This window comes from Leptonotus elevatus, chromosome 12 (genome assembly GCF_054856555.1).
Source record: "Leptonotus elevatus isolate MCC_2025b chromosome 12, RoL_Lele_1.0, whole genome shotgun sequence".
In the NCBI taxonomy this organism is placed as follows: domain Eukaryota; kingdom Metazoa; phylum Chordata; class Actinopteri; order Syngnathiformes; family Syngnathidae; genus Leptonotus; species Leptonotus elevatus.
Window position 1 is genome coordinate 19,569,922 of NC_141250.1, and position 24,769 is coordinate 19,594,690.

Genomic DNA, 24,769 nt, shown 5'->3' on the forward strand with positions numbered 1-24,769 from the left:
CATTAAATATACCATTGATCATAGTGATGACATCAAGGGGAGAGAAAATGGCATAACAGTGATATTACCAAGAACTGGGCGTCCCTCCAAAATTGATGAGGACAAAAAGAAAACTGGGCAGGGAAGCTGCTGTTTAGTACATGTGACAACTTTGACAGGTGAAGACAGTCTCCCATCTTCTGCAAATATCTGCTCTGGTTGGCATTATTTTATCTATTTTACAAGGACAAAAAAACGACAGGAAAAAGCCTACTAGAACAGCAACCTAATTTCATATTTTATGTGTTTGGTTGAATCCAAACAGTTAAGACTTCCAGTTATAGGGTGCGCACACTTTTGCAAGTCGAAAAGACTTTCTTTTTTTGTGGAATTTTTATATCCACGGTACGTTGTGCAGTAACGGAGCGTTGTGTGGACTGTTTGTGGAGCGAGGGGGCATTCTGAGTCCTTTTGTTTATTTCTATTGTGCAAGGGGGGCGTTTAGTGAGCACCGGTCAACCTTAGTTAGCGGTCATGTAACTTATTTTTGTTGTTGTTGCACAATCCTATGCATAGTTACCTAAATGGGTCACGGTTTGTCTTAGAACTTTTGGTGTGTATTATGAGTGTGTGTACACATCTCCTTGTATAAAAAAAAAAAGAAGGGTATGCGACATGCTCTAGAAAAGCAGCACTTGTCTTGTAACTCAGCTTATATAAAAGCGTTACATAAAACAATGAAGCAGTGCCCACTGAGAACGCTGCGTGTCGTCATTTTGGTGATCCTCACAATTTATTGCTAAGATGAAACGTTTAATGCCCTCGTGCGAATATGATGTGTGATACATATCTATAAATATGTATGCACGTATGTGTAAATCGTGTGCAATTGACACAGCGGCGAGAGAGAAGTTATACAACAACACAAGCACGTTATATAAGTAGGACGTGCGGCCGGCCAATGCGGGAGCGCCTCTCGCGTCACGTGACCCGTCTAGGCGAATGGGACTACGGCAAATTGCAGCGAGACGCAAACTAGCAGCGAGCAGCTTCTCGACTGGGTCACCGTTTTCTTTAGCGGTCCTGGCTAACTTACCTGTGGAGAGTCGACAAGAAAACAACGACTTTTACATTTTGGTTTTGTTTGACCTATTAAGGAAGACGTTTTGATCACTTTCGAGTCATTTTGTCGTTCGAAAGTCTGGATTTGCTGGTGGACGTCGCTTGGTGTGTGTGATTGGAACGGCTCGGTTGACGTTAGCTTGCCGTGTTAGCTTTCTTCACTCATGTATTTTTTTTTAAACAACCGGAGGTGTAAACAGTTTTACCGCACCGTACTTTAATTTATCGCCAAACTTATTTTTTATTTTTTTAAGCTGCTGAGTGAGGTGGATATTAATTTAAGCTTCTTATGCGCCAAACCTCTCCCGGCTTCTTTTACGCGTGTAAAAAAAATGGGTACGTAACAATCTGTTATGTTGAATCCAGAATGAATCTGAATTCACTCCCAATGGGAAATACACGACCACATTCGGGTGTTCGGTTCTAACTCTTATTTGCGGTTTTACGATTAAATAGTCTCTTTTTTTTTTTTACATTGATTATGGAGGTTGAGATGCTGCTCCACCCGCTCTCCCACCCGTCCGCCCCGGGCATCTGTCCCGAGATGCTGGAGGTGGCGGCAGAGGCGAGCCGAGCCGGGGACTTCAGTTTGGCCGCCGAGATCTATAGCTCGCAGCTGGCCGACCTCCAACAACCCGACCGGGGTTTGTGCCTACGCAAGGCCGACTCCTTGGTACGCGCCGGGCGGATTTCCGAGGCGCTGGACTCGTACTGCGTGGCGGCCAGCCTGGGCAAGTTGCGACCGGAGGAGCTCCCGCTGCTGGTGGACAGCATCGCCCGGGGGCTCCGAGAGAAGGAGCCAGGCCTCCACAGCACTGCCGGCGGGGAGGAAAGCGGGGACGACGATGGGGAAAGCACCGAAGACGACCCACTGGACTTGTTCTCCTGCGGCTTGTGCCGGTGCCTGCTCCATGAACCCTCCACATTGGAGTGCGGGCACACCTTCTGCAGACATTGTCTGGAGCCCGACTCGGTGACTGACTGCGTGCACTGCAAGCGAGCCCTGGCCGGCAAGGACGCCCTACCGAACGGCCGCCGGCTGGACGTAGTGCTTAGCGGCCTGCTGGACAAACTCTTCGCAACCGAGAGCCGAGCACGCCGGCTGTGTATTGACGGCGAGGTGCTTCGGCAGAGCCATAACCTGGAGGAGGCCCTGCAGAAGTACGACGAGGCGGTGGAATTGGGTAAGGAAAAAATGAAACTTATTTTAAATGTTATATATGTTTTGCAACAGGTGACCTACTTTTTACTCAGCTCACTTCGTTGTGTCACCAGCTGGTGGCGCAAGTGTGGACTGACCTCATCATTACAAAATACGCTCAGCTTAACTTCATTTATAGAACACAATTCTTCACATAATCATTCATATAAAGCCATCAACTGTCATCAATAGTTTTTCATTACTTGAATTATTTAACTAATTCCAACAGAATGATTAAAAATGTTTGATTTTGAATTAAAAAAAAACGTTTTTAAAGCTTAGAGCACTTTAAATAGTACATTTTTAGCACACAAGAATATTTTTCTTAATAAAAAGTGGGTGATTTTGTAGGTGGTTCATTCATTACAGTATAAAGCCATGCACCATTTAAAAGCAATTCTCTATTATTATTTGGTTGCATTTAGGATCAAGCATTTTGCCATAGTCCGCCGATTTGTAAAGGAAAAAAATAATCATCCAAATTCACAAATCAATTCCAATATATTCTCAAATTGGTTAAGGAAATTTTCTGTATAGCACTTATTGCTGTCAGAGAGGTTTGCGAGGTTAAAACAGAATCAATCACAATCAGAATTGATCATACATCAATATTTCTTATCTCTTTTGGGTATTTTTTTCACTATTTGAATCCTAATTTTCATTGTTGTGATACTACTATCCCTTTCAATGTCAGGTTAAACATTTCAAAGATAATTTTTTTCCGGGGGGGCTGGGGCTTGGTGATTTTAGGGTCTTGGATCTAGTGTGAATTAATTGGATTTAGTGTATTTTTTTGGGTTGTTTAAAAACGCCTCAGTGAATGCTATTTAATTAAATTAGGCTTTTAGTCCCACTCTCTCTGACATTACATGTAGAAGCACATTGCTTAAAAAAACAGTGATGCAGAATGATAAACAATTTTCTTATAAGTTGGCACATTTGTAAATGTTCAATTATGCTTGTAAATTGTCAAGGTGCGTTTGTTCTTGGCCGCAGTCTCGAGCCCTGTCAATTGTCATTTTTTTGTGACACATCACCAAGTGCCTCACATGATGGACAAAATATAGACATTTGACAGTTAATACAAGAAAAAAAACACCCCACTCAAATCAAGTCTGTACAAATGTGTTTCTAATGAAGTCTCCAGCAGTGACACAGTAATATGTGTTGCATTCATGCGTCATCATGAAGTCATATAATGCTGTATTGCTGTGGCAACAGTCACATTTATTAAATGCCATTATGCACCCAGGCGCTTAGGTTGCCTCTTTTCTGCGTAATTGGATGCCTCGTATGTAAGACTTAGTTTCGTAAGTGCTGGCACGTTGGATAACATTCAGGTCACGGTTATGGAGATGCGCGGCGTGAGTCACACGTGGGCGTGAGTGACACGTGGGCTCGCCAGCGGTCACTTTGTCCAGGCGGAAGAGACACACTGACTGTTTTCAGGTGACAGGGCCCAAGTGATTTGAGAAAGGGGACGGTTGTGTTCCTTAAAGTTCACATAACCTTCGAAAATATAGAAAAAGGGTGTTATGTGAGTATTCTTTTTCTATGGAGTTTTTTCTTTTATGCTTAAGAGAAGGGTGATGAGGCACCCGCATTCAAATTTTTCACACCCAAGTACAAGTAAGAATATTTGATCATTTTATGCTTGGACTATAACAATTTGTTTTCAATATTAATTGTTTACACCGTCACTATCAAATTGACATTGTTTCAGGTTTTCAGAATTAAACAAACAACAAAGAAAACTCAATCACCACCACACATGAACAGAAGCCCAGTGGTGTAGATTGAGAAGGAGTTCATGTTTAAACATCCTGTATTTAAGAAGTGTTTATTTCTGAGTCAAAACGTTGGACAGTGCCTTTAATATAATGTGGTTATATTCTCATCAGGTGAACCGTTCTACTCTTTATTTTTTATTTTTTATTTTTTAAGGTTTAATTCATCTCATCAGGTGAACCGTTCTACTCTTTATTTTATTTTTTATTTTTTTTAAGGCTTAATTCATCGTGTTAAATATGACTTAAACATAAGCCAGTTAACGGGTTTTATGTCAGTGCTGCAGATGAAATTCACTTCCAATTGGGAATAAGAACGACTCCAAAGCCATTTTACGCACTCAAATGGCATAGCGTCTGTTTACGACTGCGATTGACTGCCTGGCAAAAGGCACGGCGGCGGCGGTGGCCCGGAAGGAAGCCGTTGGGTTGGCCTTGGCGACCATTGCAGCGACATATGACGCCTCCTGTCATTTTACCCGCGCCACGTGCCAGCCGCAGACGTCGCCAATCATTCGCCATATGACAGTCTCCATTTTGAGGATCGCAGGAAGCTTCTGAGTGCTTTCGTGGAGCCATTTCAAACTATCGTGCCACATTATGGAGCTATGGAATCAACATCATTTAAGAACAAAAATAGTTCATTTCCATTCATCTTTATGTAATATAGAACACAAGGGATGGGGTCAATTACATTTTAAAGTTTAGTCTCATTTCATTGCATTTCATAGTAAATGGAAAAATATATATAAATGAGCCTAAACTTTAGAATGGAAGTGTATGCAAACATGTTCCTTTAAAACGTGTATAGACATTTTTATATGTAAAAATTTACCATCCCAAAATGAGGCTTAGTCGCACAAAAGTTTTCCACGTGAGGATAAATCACTTCTTTTATGACATACATGGGCTAAAAATAGCCAAGCTTTGCTCGCTTGCTTATTGAGTGGTTGTTTTCACTTCCTGATATGTGTTCTCCTGGACGGGACTTACTGGTACAGCATAATACTGTGTGACTAATCTAGTTTGCCGTCAATGCTCAAATAATAAAAACACTTGTTACTGTGTAGCAGCTCTACTGGTAGGGTCACGTTTGCTGCTGTTTACTTTGCTGCTGCTGTTTTATTTTGGCGTCCACGTGACACCTCATGTCACGTTACGAGCGCTCGCTGGCCTACTTGCAGTCCACTTGACCTGACTTTCTCGTTTGTGTGTGCAGCGCCATCTTCAGGCCGGCTACTGTGCCAGCGGGCTGAACTGCACATGGAGATGAACAACGTGAGTCAGGCGGTGCAAGACGCGAGCAGTCTGTGCCAGATCAAACCTCTCTGGCCAAAGGTGAGAACGGACGCAAGTTTGGTGGGAAAACGCAATGCACCATTTACTTTTGATGTTATTGTTTGCATTTGTTTTTTTCCATTTTTTATTTCTCCCATTTTAATTAATATTTTCTTTCTCACTTTTGTTGTTTATAATTTTTGTTTAGTTAAATTTTTTTCACTTAGTTGTGTTTTTCAAGTTTTTAATACTATAATTATTTTAAACTTTTTTCTTTCAGTATTTTGTTTTAACTTTTGACTTATTTTTGCTTTGTATTTTCCCATTGTTTTTTCTACTTGAATTTGAGTAGTTACTAGCTCTTTATGTAATTTTTGTTCTTATTATTTTTCCCATTTGATTGATTAGGTATTTTTCATTAATTTTGTTTTATTTTGGAATCCCCTTTATATTTATTAAAATTTTTGCCTTTTTGCTCTTTTTTCCACATTTATTTTATAAATATTATACATTTCTTTAGATTAAAAAAAATAATTGTGTATCCATTTTACAACCTGTCCCAAATATATTTTAATTATAATAATTTTGTAAGGAAGTTTTGAAAATGTTCAAAATTTCTTGGTGACAAGAAAAACTGTTTGCGATCTTGAAGGAACCCTGACCAAAAAAAGAAGGGAAAAAAAGTCAATATTCACTTCCCTTGCAAACGCTCGCTAATGTTCACCGCTCAGTGGGATGCGGTCTTAAATGTAATAAATTCTGCCATAATATATCATTTGTTTTTCTTTGCATTTTTAGGCTCACTACCTGAAGGCCACCATGCTGAGCAAAGCTTCGCGTAACGACGAGGCCCTACAGGAGTACTTCCTGTGTGTGGCGCTCAAACCCAACTGGACCAAAGTCAGATTGGAGGCTCAGAAGGTAACCCCGGCGTCAGTGTCCATCTTCCCATCTGCCGTCGCGCTGGCCGTACTCAAGTCCTTCCTTTGACGCAGGTCCTCGCTGAGCTCTTCTACTCCGTGTTCGAAAACCAAGACATGCCCACGCCTCTGCACCCTCTCCAAGGTGGGGTGGCCTCGCGCCCCATTAAGCCCCCCGCCCTGCTGAGAACCCTGAGGCCTCTTGCACAGAAGCCTGCTTCATCCTCGCAGGTAAAAAAATAATAATAATCGATCTTGGAAGCTGGACTCAGTCATTTGAATTAGACTTATATTAGATACAGGGGTACCCCAACTTTTTTCTTTTTGCATGATTTTGTAATGGAAAATTCTTCTCTGTTGTAAAGTTAAATACTCAAGTACAAAGAATTGAAACACAATCAAATACTCTGCCTGTAATTAATTTTGTTGTTGTCGTAAGCAATTATGGGACCTTCATTCAATACTGATGATTCATCCTTGTGTTATTTTTCTGTCCAGGACTCTGATTTGAGCGTGACAAAAAGCGCCTTGCCGGACGAGTCGTCTTCCAGATCATGCGCTCCAGCAGCTGAGGAACGCGGTACCAGCAGCAAGAGCCTGGCTGACGTCCTGGCCTCAGTACCGGCGCCACCCGGCCTTAAAAGGAAGCAGAGTGACGACGGGTTCTTCAATCCTCCCTCAAAGCTGTTTAAACCTGGTCAGAACCTCATTGGATTCATACACTGAAATTGAATGATCAAGTGGAAAAATCTAAATAATAATAATAAAATTTGAGTTTGGACTTCTCCCAAAAACGTAATCGTGTAGATTGCAATGAACGAGTTACAACTTACAAGTTGAATTACATTACTCATTTTAAAATGTGAAATTCTTCATTTTGCTGAAGTATTTTATCTACAATAAGTCAACTAACCAATTATTTAATAATATAAATGAATAAATTACAATTCTCAACTGGCTAGATAAAAAAAAAAAAAAACCTAACGGAAGAGTAGCTCTGTTTTTTAAAATGTCCGTCTTTCTGCAGGCGAGTCGAGCAGCGTCAAACTGGCGCTGGCATGCGGGGGGAGAGTGGTTCCTGCTGACCTGTTGGACAGCGGCGACTTGGAATGTTCACTCTGTATGAGGTGAGTGGCTACGAGCTTCACTCTTTGGGGGATACATTGAACACACACTTGCCTAAACGTCGCCGTCGTTTTCTTCCAGGCTGTTCTATGAGCCGGTGGCCACGCCCTGTGGGCACACCTTCTGCCTCAAGTGTCTGGAGCGCTGCCTGGACCACAACCCCAACTGCCCTTTGTGCAAGGAGAACCTCTCAGAGGTGACAATCTGTCATTTTCAAGGGGGGGGGGGATTCAGGCCCTCACTTAGCGATACGCAATTTAATAGGTCAATATGGCCATTTCTGGGGGTCCATCAAATTGTTTTCAAAATGAAGTCCCCAAAGTCGGCTTCACAAAGCAATATGAAATTAAAAGACCTGATCCACAAATCTGAACCACATACACTCAACACATTTTCATATATATTTACAGTAACTAACAGATATTGTTTCTTACCCACGTCAGTTTTTGGCCACCCGAGGCTACAACAAGACGCTGCTGATGGAGGAGGTGCTGCAGCGCTACCTGGCCAATGAGCTGGCGGAGAGAAAAAAGATCCACGAGGAGGAGATGAAGGAGCTGTCCAAGTGAGTTTCAACAGGTGGCGCCGTAACTCCTTGCCGAATAGGGATCCGTGCGACTTCAACAAATTTGCTCCCGTTTCAGCCTGAACCAGGAAGTGCCCATCTTCGTGTGCACCATGGCCTTCCCCACGATCCCGTGTCCGCTGCACGTGTTCGAGCCACGCTACCGCCTCATGATCCGCCGCTCCATGGAGACGGGCACCAAGCAGTTTGGCATGTGCATCGCCGACGAGCTCAAAGGCTTTGCTGACTACGGATGCATGCTGCAGGTGAGGATCACCTTCCGTAATAGTTATTGGTGTCATTGCCCCCAAATAGACACATAAAAAGATCAAATGAAGAGTTTTGTTAATTTATTAAATTTCTTAATTAAATAAAGTAGAGACAAATGTGATCTTTTTTTTTATATATATATAAAATTAATTTTACATCTAAATTAGAATACTTTTTAAATTATTTTTTAATGTAATTTGTTAATTATAATAATAGTTGTAAATAAAAAAGACAATTAATTTTTTTCAAATTTTTTTAAATGACATTTTTTATTTTATTTTGCTCCTAATTGTTAATTGAATTTTTTTTATTCATTTCTATTGTTTTGTAATTTTGTTGTAAATAAAATCCGTTAGATTTGTAATATACAGAATTTTGAATTAATTGCTTTTTTTAAATTAAATTTGAATGCAATTGTATATGACATGTTACATTAATTTAATTTAACACATTTAGTTTTCCATTTAATTGCATTCATTAAGCAGTTGTATCCCCTTAGATTGGTTCGTTTGTGAATTCATGTATTGAAATAAAACATTTATACGTTACATCTTTTTTTCTGTAAAAATTAGCTAACTAAAATATTTATTGACTTATTCCTCTTCACATTAAATAATGCATTGTTTTATTGTTAAATAAAGCAAATCTTTTTTTTCCCAACAGTAGTGATATATTTTTTGTTTTTTATCAGAACAAATTTTTCTTTCATCAAATAATTGGTTCATTTATTATAATTTAAATGTAAAAGAATTTATGTGGATTATTGATATTTCTAAAAGAAAAAAATTACCTACATATTAGCTTGGACCACAACCACAAATGACAAGTCTTATCGGTCCTTTATTGGGGCAAAAAAAAAAATCACATGCACGCCAAATTTTGCCGTCCCTCATCAAGTGTTACAAAACTAATTCAAACTTGTCTCTCCAGGTCCAAGACGTCAAATTTTTCCCTGACGGACGCTCGGTGGTGGAGACCATCGGGGTGTCTCGCTTCAAAGTCTTAAGTCACGGCCAGAGAGACGGCTACCACACTGCCAAAATTGAGTACCTGGAAGACAAAAAGGTGGGTGCCACGCCTCAACAATCATCCGGCGTCCTTTCAAAAAAAAATAAAAAACTCGTCTACATTGAATGCAAATGTGTCGTGCTTTGCAGGTGGAAGGCGAGGAGCTAACGGAGCTGCTGAAGCTGCATGACGCCGTCTACGAGCAGGCCAGCAACTGGTTCACGTCACTCAAAGACAACATGAAAACACAAATAGTCAGTCACTTTGGACATCTGCCCAGCAAAGACCCGGACCCCCAGGTGAGAACAGCACCAGCAATTCCATGTTTCTTTTGGAAAAATGATAGGCAATTGCAATTTATCGTAGTTTAAGTTTAGAATGGGGAACCCCCAGCCCGTTTTGGCAGCAAACCTCATTCCACTCACTTCACACCACTCTCGTGTCTTTGCGCAGTCGAGTGGCAGCGGCCCGGCTTGGTGTTGGTGGCTTCTGGCCGTGCTGCCACTGGAGAACCGAGCCCAGCTCACCATCCTGTCCATGAGCGCCCTGAAGGATCGGCTGCTGGCCATCCGAAAGGTCCTCATCTTCGTCATGCGCAAGAGGCCGCGGTGACGACGGGCCGCCGCCGCCCCGGAGCGTCTGCAACATTTCCGCACAACCCAGTCAATCGAGTCACTTTTTTTTTTGAAATGTCATTTGTGTCTTACTGTCGTCCAAATTTCCGTGTTTGCTCATGTGCCGCCGACGCCGTTTTGTCATGCCGATGATGGTAAATAAGATGACCACTATTCCCTGCAAGTAGAACTTGCACCGCCCATTTAGGCAGAAAACGAGGTTCGGGAACCTCACTCTAATCGGTCTGTCTTGCATCAAAATGCCGTATAGATATTCTGAATCTTTTTAGTTTGAAATTGTCCTTACTTTACATTGTTCTCCAGCTACCGTAGCCCATTGCTACCACACCCCGTTGACGCAGCATAGGGAACCTCACTTGTCAATCACTCTGTTGCAATAATACACATTTTTGGCATTACCTATAGTATATACTCTTATTTATTTATTTTGTTCATAAAGGCCCTGTCATACTTTGTTGCAATTGCTACCAAGCCCATTTAGGCGGCACACGAGCCTAGAAGAGCCGTACTTCTGCACGCTGTCTTGCAGCTATTTGCAGACACCTTTATACTTTGTGTGAACTTAAACTTCCATTATTAAAAAGGGCGGTGTTTTACTTTAATTTCAGTCTATACAGCAGCCCATTTAGGCAGCAGACTAGCCCGGGGAACCTCAACCCATTCAATATGCCACCACTTTGTCGTAGCTATATGCAGCTACTGCACTATTTAGTACAAACTTTTATCTTTTACTTAAAACAAGCGCTGTTTTAGTTGCAATTGCTACTAGAGCACGTTTAGGCAACGCAGTAGCCTCGGGGTTTTGCAACTCTTTAAAGCCACCAGAATATAAATTTCAAGGTAGAAAAGACCCTGGGTTTATATTGTTTTCAAGTACTGCTGTCTAGGCTGCAAGCTAGCCATTCAATCAATTCACTTGGCCAAAACTGTAGTAGCTACCACAGTATTGGTCTTTAGTACAAACCTTTCGTGACGTATCTTCCGCAGCCCGTTCAGGCAGCATCCTTGCCTTGGGAACCTCACGCTTTATGCAGCTACGGCAATAATTGGTATGAACTTTATTCTTTAGTTTAAAAGGGTCCTTTTCTGGTTTGGTTTAAGCGGTCAGTCCATGTTCTTGTAATAAGCTATATTTGCATTATTCTATTTCACGTTGACTGTACAGACCAAATAGGAAAAAAACTGGCAAAAACTCAAATGTACATAATCTTTCCACGCTTGGCACATAGCATATCGGTGCTAGCTCTCCTGACTAGCATTTCTTCTTCATTCAGTCCCGACGGCGGTGGGTGATGCCTTTTGGCACTCCCTTCCTCTCTCTGGTGTTGCAGTACTACTGCTGATGCTTGAATGTTAGTTGTCAGTAACACGGAGGCCTTTTTTTACATCTTTGAGTGTGTGTATGCGCTACATTTAGACATTTCTCACTGCACGCGTGTTCACGACGGACTTCCTGAATGTCTTGGTAACAGCATTTACTGTTTGTTTTTTTTGCACTCTTGCTGTCTGATGCGTGAAAATGAAAATAATTGCTTATTTAAAGCTTATTTTATTTTTTATTTTATTTTTTACAAAAACTAACGTGGTTTTAAATGACGTGAGAGAATGTTCCAGTGAGAAAAGCCTAAATATACCGTAGATGCGCTTTTTCTTCTTCTGTCCTCCAAATGTTTGTGATCTCCTTGCTGTCTCTATCATGGGCGGGATTCACGACATGCTGCATTTCCCTGTGAATATTTGTAAAGGGAAATCTTGTACTTATTTTTTATTGCCAATAAATGAAACCAAATTATGATCCTTCTGGGTTTTTTTCTCCTCCAAATATTATTTATATAGGCCTATATTTGACTGGTTAAAAATAAAACTCACTGAATTTAATACATAAATTGCGTACTGTTGCAGTGGCTTTATTGTTTGTTTTTAAAACCAGCACATTACATTACACAGTTAAGTTTTAATAAATAAGTAGCAGACATTCGCATATTAGTTGTGTTTATGTGAAATGATGGACCTCCTGAAACGAAAAATATATATACCAGAAAAATTGCCACTTCAGACCAAAATTGTTGACTTTTTTTTATGGGTTTACTCATGATAAACTAAGACATGCATACCAAATGTCAAATTGCCAGCTGAAAAGTTCCAAACGTATTAAAGTACCTGCACGTTTTGGCCACATGGGGTCAGTGTTGTCACACTTAATGGGTTAAACGTGCGCATGGTTCGTCCACTTTTTATTGTATTCTTTTCACTTTTGGTACAGGGTCTGTACACAAGTGCAAAATATCGATATTTTATATCATTAATGTGTTTTTCTGCGGTTCCCATAGATATAGAGATTTATCATCAATATTATTTTTAACGACATATTTCACATTTGCACTGTCACTGCATTCTGATATCAGTATTATTTGGCAAAATTATGATGAAAATACAATTTTTTTGTAACCGTCATGTCGATTATCGTGCCACAAGCACTGTCCAGTGGTATTATTGTTGCCACAATATTGAAATAATGTATTGTGAGTTTAAATTCTCACACTTGATGTATATTACATTATCTATCTATCTATCTATCTATCTCATTCCATCCATCCATTCATCATCCGGGTTCTCCCCGGATGAAGCAAGAGGGGGCGGGCCAATCAAGACGATGCGGCCGCGGAGAGAGACTTTCTAGCGGACTCCGCTGAGCGCTCCCAGTCGGTATATAGCAGGGGCCGGAGCGGAGCAATCACGAGAGAGAGCCAGAGGAGAGCCGCGTATGGCGAGGATTTAACGCCACAAGAACAAGAATCGACGATGAAACGTTCTCCGTCGGCGTGAAGGACATACAAAAAAAAAAAAACGCTCATAATTCCTGCCTTTTTTCCGCTTTAAAAATGGCGAACGACTCTCCGGCCAAAAGCCTGGTGGATATCGACCTGGCATCCTTGCGGGTAAGTGTGAGGATTATAAACACGTTTAATAATGTAAATAATCTTGAAATAAAATTAAGAAACGGTGTTTGTTGACGAGGTTGTAGCTAGCCTCCTCTTCTTTGTCTAATCTCCGCCGCTATGAGTGTGTGTGTGTGAGGCCAAGTCTGAACGGGCGCCGCCGGCCTTGGCATCAAACACACCCTTTGCTCAATTACCGCTCCGTTAACTCATCACCGGGCGCGCTTGTTTCATCACATAGGATCCTGCTGGGATTTTCGAGCTGGTGGAAGTGGTGGGAAATGGCACCTATGGACAAGTATACAAGGTTAGTGTATATACATAAATTGTGTGTGTGTGTGGGGGTGTGTGTTTGTGTGCGTGTGTGTGTGTGTGTGTGTGTGTGTGTGCGCGCGCGCGCGCGCGCGTGTCATCCACGCCCCAGTTAGATATGGCGTGCACGACCTCCATTTGCACTGATTTAAGAGATTCCATCCCCTTGACAGGTTTCATGGCGCCATTTGCATGGGCGGTGTTTGCGCATTTGTCGTCGCCACAGTGCCCCTGAATGCCTCAGTACCCCGTGGTGGATTTAGACCCGCCCCACTGTCGATACAGCCTACGGTTATCGTGATAACAGTGTCGATACGCCGACGTAGGATACTCCCTTATCTTGCTACGTTGTTATTATGATGTATCTTGTTGTTTGTAGACCTAATTCGGAAGGGCAGGTTGATGGTATTACAATGCCGTGGGGCGATTCATTGACGGTTTATGCCACTCAATGGCGGCAAAGCTTTACTTTTGTCTAAGTGAAGCTGCTCAACTTACTTCAACATAGTTGCTTGACACCAAGATGCCACAAGATGGCAGTAAAGCACTACTTTTTGTATAGATAAAACTCTTCAAGTCACTTCAACAAAGTGCCCAGATGCCACAAGCTGGCGACAAAGCACTAGGTTTGCCACAAGACACAAAATAGGCAAACGGGTGAATGTGAAAATGCTAAATCGTGATTTTTGGGATGGTTCACTGCAATGATGGTGTGGTGGTAATAGTAGCAATATTGGTAAGTAGTTGTCGTAGTAATTATGTTGGTAGTAGTGCTGCTAGTAGTGGTGGTTGTACTAGTAATGGAGTTTTTAGTAGAAGAGGCTGTAGTAGTAGTAGTACTGGTAGTTAGTAGTAATAGTAATGGAAGTGGCGGTGGTAGTGAGCGTTACACAAACTGTTGTTCCTTATTTGGAATTTGTACTTGAGCATATAATTGTGACAAGATGAAGAAAAACACAAATCTTGGACATTTTGAGTTGATCTTCTTGGGATTCCATTAATCACACAATGTTTTTCCTTTTTTTCCTTTTTTTTCGTTCCTTCGCACTCATCTGGCCCAGAAACGTGGCCAGAACGTGACAGGATGCAGAAAGAATCGGAAAAATAAATATAAGGGGAAGCAAAAGTGGAAATTATGGAGGAGAGTAACACGTCACCCCAGCCTCAAAAAGACGAGGTCGTATTTCCAGAGAACCGTGGGGTAGTTTTTAGTGCACACTCAGCGGGTGGCCTGGGAATCCCCCCGTAAACTGCAGAGGAACTTGTTTAACCTGGTTTATGACTTTTATCCCACAGTAAATAGAAAAAGTGCATTTTTATTACATGCTTGCAAGGAAGTAGTGAAACTGAGGAAGTTGTCAACATGCTTGACATTTCATAAAAATAAAAAAACGGGAATGAACACATAGCTAATGCTAACTTAAGGGATGTATTAGCTACTTGTGTAAAATGGAGCGATGTCACATTTGTTAGTTTTCACGTCTCGTGAGTTATGCTGCGATTTCCACCACCAGTCACAATAGCGCAATGATGCGAGGCGGTGGTCAACACTTTGTAGGAATGTTTCCACACAGATATCACAAAATGGCCACATCAGGGCTGCAGTGCACCAGATCTTGCATTTAGCCCTCTGTGCCTTTCACACAAAACCCAGCAAGGCAGTGATATATGTATGTATGTATGCATTCATCCAGCACCACAGCTTCCTGCTATAAATTATAATGTCATGATTTTTAATGTTACCCTTTCACGCAGAGATACAGGAAAAAATGCTATATCACAGCCGTTAAACAGAAGAGCCATCCACGCCTTTCACACATAATCTAGTGAGGACAAGATATCACATGGTGACATGGCGTTCTGCATTAAATGTAATCAAATTTTAATGTTAGCATGTTTAATACCCTTTCACCCAAAGAAAAAATGCTGGATTAGAGCTGAAATGGAAAATCATGAATTTATTCCCCTGAGGGCTCAAGTGTGTCAATTTTGCGGGCTGTCTGTGTGAAAGTGCATCTGGGAAGTATTCAAAATGTTGTCACATTTTGTGTACTGTGTTTTTTTGTCTTAAATTACAATTGCAAAAGTTTCAAAAATACTAAATTTGTGGAGGGAAAATGAATGTATTTTGGAATAAGGCTGTGAAATAAAAAAAACTTGGAAAAAGTGAATATGTCCAGTACATATATACTGGAATGTATGATAATAGTTACTAGCTGCGTAGAAAAAAACTACAAAGCAGTTTAGTCACATGGACTTGTGCCAAGCTAGCTCACAGACGTTCCGGCTATTGAAAGTGGACCGTCGATGGCTTCTGTTGGGACGTTTTCGCTGCACAGGAAGTGAAGCCGCGACCACGACAACAAACGTGTTGCCGGGACCTTTTTCTGCTTTTATTTTCCGTGACCTTTCAACAGAGTAGCAGCAAGCAGGAAGGGAAACTTTGTGGAGAAGCTACGTCGCTCATGTTGTTTTTGAAATCCGCGTGGATAAATATTAGCTTAGCCTTTAGCTCTCGTCGACGCCCCGGCTGTTTTTCCAAAACATTCCTGCAGGTCCGCTTCTTTGGTCACAATCAGTTTTATTCCATTTCCATCAGTTCAGTAATGGGTAATGATGCACATTTCAAAGCAACTCAGGATACGATGTTGCAACATTTGAATGATATTATAATGATTCATAATACTTTACTACTGATACTAACAGAATCACCATTACATTGCATGCATACATAATCGATACATTGGAAGAAAACCATCAGCAGTACGTACGTCATGTTATTAAATTAATAGTGGGGGGTAGCTTTAATTGTCAACTTCCAGTGTTGGCTTTTTTGTTAGTGCTAATGTTAGCTCGTATGTTAGCTTCCAATTATTGTTGTACCGAAACCAGGTATTTGTATTGGGCCGATTCAACACCTTAAGTATTGGTTGCCCTCTTGTAGCCGTTTTACGATCAGGAACTAGAAATTAGTAGAATCGAAAATTGGCATTAATTTCATGCAACTTTAATATATGCTAAGCTATGTAGGTAATGATCTGTCATTGTATTTTTTTGAGGGGGGTATTACGTATGTAGCTTCAACATTAGCTTCTAATGATGCCTCCAATGTTAGTTTCTAATGTTGGAGTCCAGATTTAGGCTATGTTACCTCTAAAGCTTTAAACATTTGTTGAGGTTTGTAAATAAGTTTTTTAATATATCTTCTTTCTTTCTAGTTCATTTTCAGGAAAAGCAAATTTTTGGGGGTGGGGGGGGGGAGCAGAATGAACTTGTAAATTGGGCCCGATTTCAATTCTCATTAAGTGTTGTCGTAAGCGAGGAATGACAATGATTGTTGAAATTTCTCACGTTTTGAAATTCGGTTTGTTATGACTAGAGTTCACCATATACCCAAGCCTTTGTGACTAGCTGGCACATCACCTTGCTGAGATGTCATTTTGTGGTTACGATTATTATAGCCGTCTGTACTGTATAAAGAAAAAAAGTTAGCTTTTTTGTGTTGGTAGGACGTCTTGGGGAGTCATATCTGTCTGAGCTGTGTGTGCAACTGGCAAGAATCCTCCCCCCCCTCCCCCCAATCCTACGAATAACACCCTTCATGCTTATTACAGACCCCCACCCATTCTCAAGGCCTCATGGTACGTCTAGTCCGACTCCTTAGTGACAGTTGTTCATCTGTCTGAGCTGTTATGTGTGAGTATTATGGGTGTGTGTGACTGTACGGGTGGCCATCTGCTGCCCGTCAGTTCAGGGGGCTGTTTGTCATGGATTGTTATGAAAAACTAAGCTAATGCTAGCAACACATGCCCTTGCTTAGGCTAGTTAGTTGTTGTTTGTTGTCCTTTCGTAAATTGGACTATGAATGTACATTCTGCGAATCTTTGGAAGGGTCTGTTTACAGTTAGCATGCTAATGCTAACACTCCAATAAGCAGACAAGCTAGCCTGGGGTCAGCCATGTTAACATATTCAAATTCAGGGATTGTCGTCACTATGTAATCTCACAATCGCAATGCGTAGATTATATGCTAATGTTAGCAAAGGTCGGCGTTAGCAGCTAAATCTCAGGGAATAAATATTAACAATTCTACACTACCTAACGAGCTAGGCTAGCTTTGCAAGTCGTCAGCCATGTTGTATAAATCTAGATATTTGAGGTTTGTTGGCATTTTGTCACACTTGTAATGTGTTCCTCTAGTGCTAAATTAGCGAGGCTCGGTATGATAACAGTTTAGGCTCATTTTATGAGAGATGATAAAGATGTGATCATGTCTACACTACACATTAGCTAGAGAGCTAGGCTAATATGCAAAGGAGGAAACAAGCTAGCATTGCCAGTCATTAGCAACTATGGTCAGCCAATTTGTTAATATCGTTGCACGCTCACTAAGATTCCTCAGAAAGACCACACTTTGCGAGCCTAGTACCAATTACTACGTTCGCAAAATTTGCCTCTTTCGGGTATCTGTAGCAGAAAGATGGCGGCGAAACATGTCAATCTCTTGTAAGGTGAGGCACGACCCATCTAACATAATCAGCAATTAGTAGACCTAGTTATATTAAAAAAAAATGTATGTTGATGTGATACATTTTTTGGGCATATCATTGAAATAAATACTGGGGTTTTAAAATGAATGGATATTGAACATTTCGACACAATTTATCTTTAAGGCAGGTTGTAGGGAATCTACGATGGAGGAGGGAGACCTCCAAAACAGGCAGGACTGCGGCTCTCGAGGACCAGGGTTCCCTAGCCCTGCTTTTAGGCATTGCCATTTCACAAAACATAATTAGTATCTTGAGTTTTAGTGTTAGCGGAGCTAGGCTCGCTAGCAGCGAAATCTCATTGTATGCCGAGGGATGAATATTTGATTTATTTTGCTAATAGCGAAATAGGTTAACACTCCGACGGGCTAGGTTTGGTATTTGTTAGCAAGGAGGGGTAGCCATCCTGATAACATCTTAGCATTAACATTAGCACTTTCATGATTATTTTCTGTAACTTGAACGATAACTTCAGTAAGGCTAGATGCACTCACAGCTATATATAGCTTATATCATACGCACAATTTGTTCTCCTGGTTGCCATGGTAACATATAGTCCCACTTTAGCACCGTGTAGCTTGCGTGTGTTGTGTAACCGGCGGCCTCATTATTGTTAGCGTTTGTTTTCATCCGCTTTGGCTGGGCTGGTCCTGCCCGGTCACATGACCATCCCTCCTGTCATGCTATTGGCCTCCGGCGCTCAGCACCATGGAGCAGCTGACCGGGATGCAGGCCTCCCATTGGAGCAGAGGTTGTGAGAGCGCGAGCCTTCCTCCTGTCGCTGGGCAGACTCTGCCGGCTTCCCGGCAGGTCTGTGCTGTCATGCTGGAGAAACTTCAGGCTGGAGTCGTTTGGTTGCCATGGCGACGTGTCTCCCCGTTCATCTAACTAACGGCTGTCTGTTTCCGGGCAGATTAAGTCAATATGAGGATGCTAACTTCCTCATTTCTGTCAAAACAAGATGTCTTTTTTCCCCGCATGTAGAAGACACCACTGTGACATTGTGAATCATATTTATGATTTTTTTTATTCAATGTTACGTCTTTCACACAGAGACACCGCAGCATCATTTATTTATATGCACTTTATTTTTAAGTGTTATGTGAGCCCCTTTCACACAGAGATGCCGCCGTATTCATTTGTATTCTTTATAGTCAAGTGGGATGTAAGCCCCTTTAATGCATTGATTCTACAAAATTGTAGCATCGTACATTTTCATTCTTTACTTTGTATTTAAGTGGGATATCTGTCCCTTTCAAACAGAGGTACTGAAAGTTTGCTGTATCATTTTTTTTCTTTACTTTATATTCTGGTGGGATAACAGCCTCTTTCACACAGAGATGCTGCCTTATTCAATTTTATTCTTTACATTTTAAGTTTGACATAAGCACCTTTCATGCAGAAATACCACAAAATTGTTGACCATTTCTTTGCCTAGTACACTTTTCATACTGAACCCAGTAGTTATGACGTTTGATGCTGCATCTTTCACATAGAGATATTACAATTGCTGCTTTAAACGAAGATCTGGATTTTATAAATACACTGGTGCTATTCACAAATATATATATATATATATATATATATATACACACACAGTATATATAATATGTATGTATATGTAGGAAACTATCCATGGTCAACATTTAGCTTCGTACCCCCCCCCCCCCCCTCCCTCCGCTGTAGGTTAAATCCTGTCTATTTATAGCATGCGGCGGCACAGCGGAATTGTGGGTCAGTATGTTGCGGGAGGGGCGGGGCCGCCTTCGAACACACACGGCGTCATGGCCTCCAAGTGCAGAAGAAAACGAATGACAGTAAAATGTGCAATTTTGAGAGTGTTTGGGACAAGCATTTTCTAGGTGTATAAAAAAATAATATTTAAATTTGGAGATGACTCCAGCTTGGTGATGTGGGAGTACCACACACAAAAGTGGGCGTTGCTCTGTTATCTGCCATCTATTTAGCGGACACCATAAAGTGGAAGATCATTTCACTCTGTTGGCGTTACCCGATCCGCACCAATTTTTACCCACACGCTTTTTTGTTTTTCCAGCATGTTCATTAAATGCGCCTCACCCTTCCTCCTTGCCGTCTCTTGACCCTGTATTTATTTACCCCCTTGAACACCCTCCACCCCCCTGTACCCCCTTATTACCCTGCGAGCCTTTTTCAAGGAATGCGATGAAAGTGTTCACGTGGAACGTTCCGGGCGGTCTGCCTCTGGCCCCACCCGCCATGCTGAGTGAATACATAGGATGTATTTAGCCTGAATGTAAACGATGGTCGTGGACCGCCGACTTCCTGTGTGTGTGTGTGTGTGTGTGTGTGTGTGTGTGTGTGTGTGTGTGTGTGTGTGTGTGTGTGTGTGTGTGTGTGTGTGTGTGTGTGTGTGTGTGTGTGTGTGTGTGTGTGTGTGTGTGTATGTGTATCTTGGCATATGTCAGCCAGCTGCTTCCCGTTGAAAATCTTTGATATGGGATCGAACAAAATGTATCAAAAGAAAAATAACGTCTTCGATAGTTTTTTCTTAATCTCAACATCAAGGAGAATGTCCCCAATGACCCTAATATACTTCTTTTTTTTTTTTGTAAACAAGACAATTCAGTATCTCTCAACAAACCCAGTGGACAATTTTATGTAATCAAAGCTGACTTTAGTAAACCTAGTTTATGCATTTTTGTACAATTTCGTTTTCAAGAACCTTGTGTAAGTTTTTATGTAAACATAAAAGATAATTAAGCTGCTTCTCTAAAATATCTGGCAGTGAATGAGTTAACACAGGTTTTTGTAAACAGACGATTAAGCCACAATAATAGAGTACAAGAATGAAAATGAGAAAAATCCAATTACCAGAGTATGAAGTCATCACAGTGCCGTTGTCATGACGTTAGCCAAACAAAAGTCTTTTTTCTTGTTATTCAAAGACAAATGTTCCCCCGCGTGAAAACCCAGCATTACCGTAGCAACGACACCGACCACAAAGCTGATGTCGTTGATATTTACGGCCAACATTCAAGTGCAGAGAGACAAACACCTTTCACAACTGAGCCCTTTGAACCATGACGTATTTTGAATTGAGTTTCATTGAAGACTGAATTGTCTTTGATATTGACCAAGTTAAGACTCTTCACTTTAGACTCAAATGTTTTTGGGAGAGATCATTGTTTTTTGTTTTTTTACATTTATGTTAATCACTGATGTCTGAATTGTCTTTGATGTTAAAAACATGGAAGGGAAATTAAAGCGTGAAATGTCTTAGCGGTTAGGAAACTACAACATTAGCTTCGTTGATGACTTTAAATTGTCAACGTGCAAAACCTGCAGGACTCCGGCCCTCAATGCCCATCTCTGCCGAGTTTGACCCCCTAGCGACTCGACTCATGAATATTAATTAAGTGTGGTAACGTATATCTTGCGGTACCCCATTGAAGACTGAATTGCCTTTGGCACCAAAACGAAAACTCATAAATGAAGTAATGAAGGTCCCCCTATTGTCATGCGTGCAAAACACAAACATGAATTTCATTGAATTTGTCTTTGATGTTTACAAAAGCATGAGTCTAAATTGCAATTGACATTAACAGGAAGTGTGTAGGTTTTATCCCAAATGTTGTATGGCGCCTTATTCCATGCAGAGTCTTGCAGCTGCTTGCCAAAAGTAGGCCAGCGGCCTCCCTGACACGACGCAGACGCGCTTGACCGAGGCGGGCACAGCGACGCGCTCCACTGCTTACACGTGCCGTCCAAACCAGACATGTCTGACATATAATGACATGGCCGACTGCATGAGCGCACACAGGGATAATTTGTAGCGCAATCTGTTAGCATTAGCGGGTTGTAGCAGAACAAGCTTTATGAGAGAAAGACAGAGCGAGAGCTAACGTGTTTTTGCAAGTCTTTAATGAACGGAAGTTAGAGATATTTTGCTGAATGTTAACATCACTTGATCATCAATAATCTCGTTAATGGACTTGATTATGTACTTTGGCGTTAAGAACATTATGTTATCATTAGATCTGATGTGCCATATTTAAAAAATAAAATAAAAAATCATACTCAGCAATGTAGACTGGCAGCGTAGCCCCCTCCCCCCCTTGCTCACTTCATTCACAGATGCTAATGAGCTAATTGAGTTAGCCGCCTAGCCTGGCGTCACACCTCTCCTCCTAATTGAGATTGGTGCTGTTGACTTTAAGCAGCTTCTGCTGTCCGCGGATTAGTCACATCACATCGCTTCTTTCTGCGGCATGGGGGGTAAAATCCCCAAAACTCCACTTAAGATATTAGTCCACACGAGCTCCCACGTGGAAGAGAGCAGTGGCAATATCCAGCTGTCAGTCTGTCACCGCAAATCCAAACTCACCCGCATTACTACAATTCTGACAAAGCATTAAGTTGTTGTCCATCTTTGAAGCACCCCTGGCAACGGCCAAAAAAAAAGCATAATCTGATGCTTCTGAGAAAAATGGCCGACTTCCTGTGCCTTTTTGGAAATTTCTTGTTGAGACTTTTGTGTGGGTCTTCTTCGTGATAGGCATAGTTTATGTTAAGTGAAACAGGCTTCAGAGTCTCAAAGAAATAAAATACAATTGAAGGGTACAGGGTAATGACCAAAATGACTCTAAACTTGGCGGACTACCTATCGGGCATGGCTTAATGAGACTTTTTTTGTGGGTCTGCTCATGATGGACATGCCTACTAAATTACATGGTGCTAAATGAAACTGGCTTTGGGGAATGAATTTCCCGAGAATTCAAGGGATCCTGGAAATGAACAAAAATGGCTGACTTCCTGTATTTTTCAGGCATTGTTTCTAGAGACTATTTTATTTGTCTATTCATGGCCTACCATGTGTAGACCAACCTGAAGGGTCTACTCATGATAAACGGATCTCTGAAAGGTCTTGTTAGCAAGTGAAACTGCTTCGGAGGATGAATTTTCTTAAGATCAAAATATAATTAGTATAAAATTAAAATTTCTGACATGATTTTTGAGACTTTTTTTTTTTGTGGCGGTGCTTGTATTAGAAATGCCTACAACAATTCATGTTAAATTAAACTGGGTCTAGGGGCAGAATTTTTACAACTGCTAACCCAGGGAAGTTGGTGTTAGTGTCTCCATTCACGTTCCCCTTTGTGTTGCATTTAATTAGTTTGCTACTATTAGCCTCCATCCCGACATGTATCTTCGTCCCAGGCCTCCGATTGTGACTGGCTAACAGGATTTAATAGCGTCCTATGCCTGATTCGTATCTCCTCAACCTCCCAGTCAACCGCCATCAACGCTAATGATCCTCAGCCAGGGAATAACAAGCTTCCGGTGGCGAAAAGAACTCGGAGAGTCTAAAATTAGCCTACTAGCTTGCTACGTTGTGGAAAGTTGCACCCGCAGCCAGAATGCCGCCGCCGTACTACGATGGGATCCCATGACACTCGTCACCCCCTGTGCACTTTCTCTTCTCTTACGTTACCTCAGCCAAGGAGGGGCTTGTTTATTTCTTCATGTGGAGCTTTTGTGGAGAGCTTTAATTCTTACTATTCTGCCAACTAAATTACTTTAAAATTCCTATGATTTTATTTCATTATATGATAGGAATTCTTTCTGAATTAGATTTTATGGCTGCTTTAATTTTTACTTTAATCATTCCACCAACTTAATAAAAGTATTATTGGGGGTTTTGAATTCTTATTATGATTAAATTGCCACTTGAGGTATCTGTAATTCTTACTCTTGTTATGCTCCATCTTAATCAACTATTTTGGTGGGACTTGAATTTTTATTATGCCAACTGAATCCCCTTTAGGAGTGGCTTTAAATCTCATTTTTTATTTTGCCAACTAACTCGCCTAAATTCCCTATTAGGTTCTTTTTTTAGTTCTTATTATTTTCACCTACTTCGCATTTTGTCGGGTACTTTTTGTTGTAGATATTGGCAAGTGTGTGTACATATTTGTTTGTTGTGTGTGCGTTAACACGGCAGTTTGCACCTGGCCTCTTGTCCATGATTCAAAGACCAGAAGGGGACGCAATAAAGAAGGCCTTGTCCCTGTAAAATCACACACAGACGACCACGCGCACACGCGCGCACACTTTCAGATGCCAGTGTGTGTATGTGTGTGTGTTTTATAAAATGACACCACTGCCCTGGCATTTCCTTTCGAGGGGGGGTTTGGCATCCAGCACCCTACTTCCTCGTCTTTATCCTATCTGCGGTAAATCTAGTACACACACTTGTACATACACACAAACAAACGGTCGCCTTCATTTCACCCACTGATCTGAATGTATGACTGGATAGCCGATATTCCAAGACTTTTGAAGCCACGAGGCCGCCATATTGCTCCTCCCAAGAAACGTTTCTCGACATACGATCCTATACATTTACAGTATTGAAATTGTAGAACATTTGAGACATTTGAATTTTTTTTTAAACTTGTTAAAAAATAGTGACCACCCCGCCACAACCCCCCCCCCCCCCCCCCACCCCCGGCCCTATACTAACTGCCTACGAGGTGTTTATGTCTAATCTGTACGTATACCGTATATTTTATACAGTAGTCTGCTTGCGAGATGTGAGGAGCAAGATGGCCGCCCTGTGACTTCATTGGCTTGCACAGGCGTGTATGGGCTATCGGCTATCCAGTCATTTATTCAGATCAGTGATTTCCCCCCATAGCCATGGTATTTAGTTATATCATAGCATGAAGCAGCATATCATGCACTCTCAACCCAATTTTTTTAATGCAGCATGCCATGCACTGTCTTGACAAATTAAGGTTTTTAGAACGAAACGTTGTCAATTCTACATAATAAAAAAAACCCACTGGATTCATAGCCGTTGGCGTGTTGACAATCGTGGCTTAAGTGACGGTTTGGGGAAGTTTAGAGTGGGTTGTGGTTGGATGAGCGTGTGCGAAGTGAAGTGAAGCACTGTGAGTAAATCAATTCATGGACAGCTGCCCATGCGACCCTTTCAAGCCGCCACGCTGCTGACTGAGCGCTTTTTGTTCTCCGCCTGGCGACAACGTTTACACACAAAGACTCAGTCTATCCTTTTTATTACTGGAACTGACTTCCA

The 24,769-nt window shown here is 41.4% G+C and overlaps 2 protein-coding genes across 15 annotated transcripts in view; both read left to right on the forward strand.

Annotated features, from left to right (window-relative positions):
• The first annotated feature begins 989 nt into the window (after positions 1-989).
• lonrf2 (LON peptidase N-terminal domain and ring finger 2) lies at positions 990-11,685 on the forward strand. Its single transcript, XM_086091076.1, has 12 exons — positions 990-2,285; positions 5,309-5,427; positions 6,166-6,288; positions 6,363-6,518; positions 6,786-6,984; positions 7,315-7,414; positions 7,494-7,608; positions 7,856-7,977; positions 8,057-8,243; positions 9,178-9,312; positions 9,405-9,554; positions 9,709-11,685. Exons 1-12 carry the CDS (start codon positions 1,583-1,585, stop codon positions 9,865-9,867), a joined length of 2,268 nt encoding a protein of 755 aa, XP_085947202.1. The 5' UTR covers positions 990-1,582; the 3' UTR covers positions 9,868-11,685.
• An 846-nt stretch (positions 11,686-12,531) lies between these two features.
• Positions 12,532-24,769, forward strand: part of LOC147164932 (mitogen-activated protein kinase kinase kinase kinase 4-like) — a 38,413-nt gene continuing 26,175 nt past the window's right edge. For all 14 annotated transcript variants that reach the window (XM_086090437.1, XM_086090423.1, XM_086090425.1 and 11 more), the window contains exons 1-2: positions 12,532-12,829; positions 13,071-13,136. In XM_086090437.1, the coding sequence (XP_085946563.1) occupies positions 12,773-12,829; positions 13,071-13,136 (123 nt within the window). In that variant the 5' untranslated portion in view covers positions 12,532-12,772. The remainder of the gene's footprint in view (positions 12,830-13,070; positions 13,137-24,769) is intronic.

What these genes read in the sequence shown, in the direction of transcription:
- lonrf2 (XM_086091076.1), top strand. Translation starts at nt 1,583, where the DNA reads ATGGAGGTTGAGATGCTGCTCCACCCGCTCTCCCACCCGTCCGCCCCG. An exon ending in ACTACGGATGCATGCTGCAG is followed by an intron (nt 8,244 to 9,177) that starts GTGAGGATCACC and finishes TTGTCTCTCCAG; the next exon opens with GTCCAAGACGTCAAATTTTT. An exon ending in AGTACCTGGAAGACAAAAAG is followed by an intron (nt 9,313 to 9,404) that starts GTGGGTGCCACG and finishes CGTGCTTTGCAG; the next exon opens with GTGGAAGGCGAGGAGCTAAC.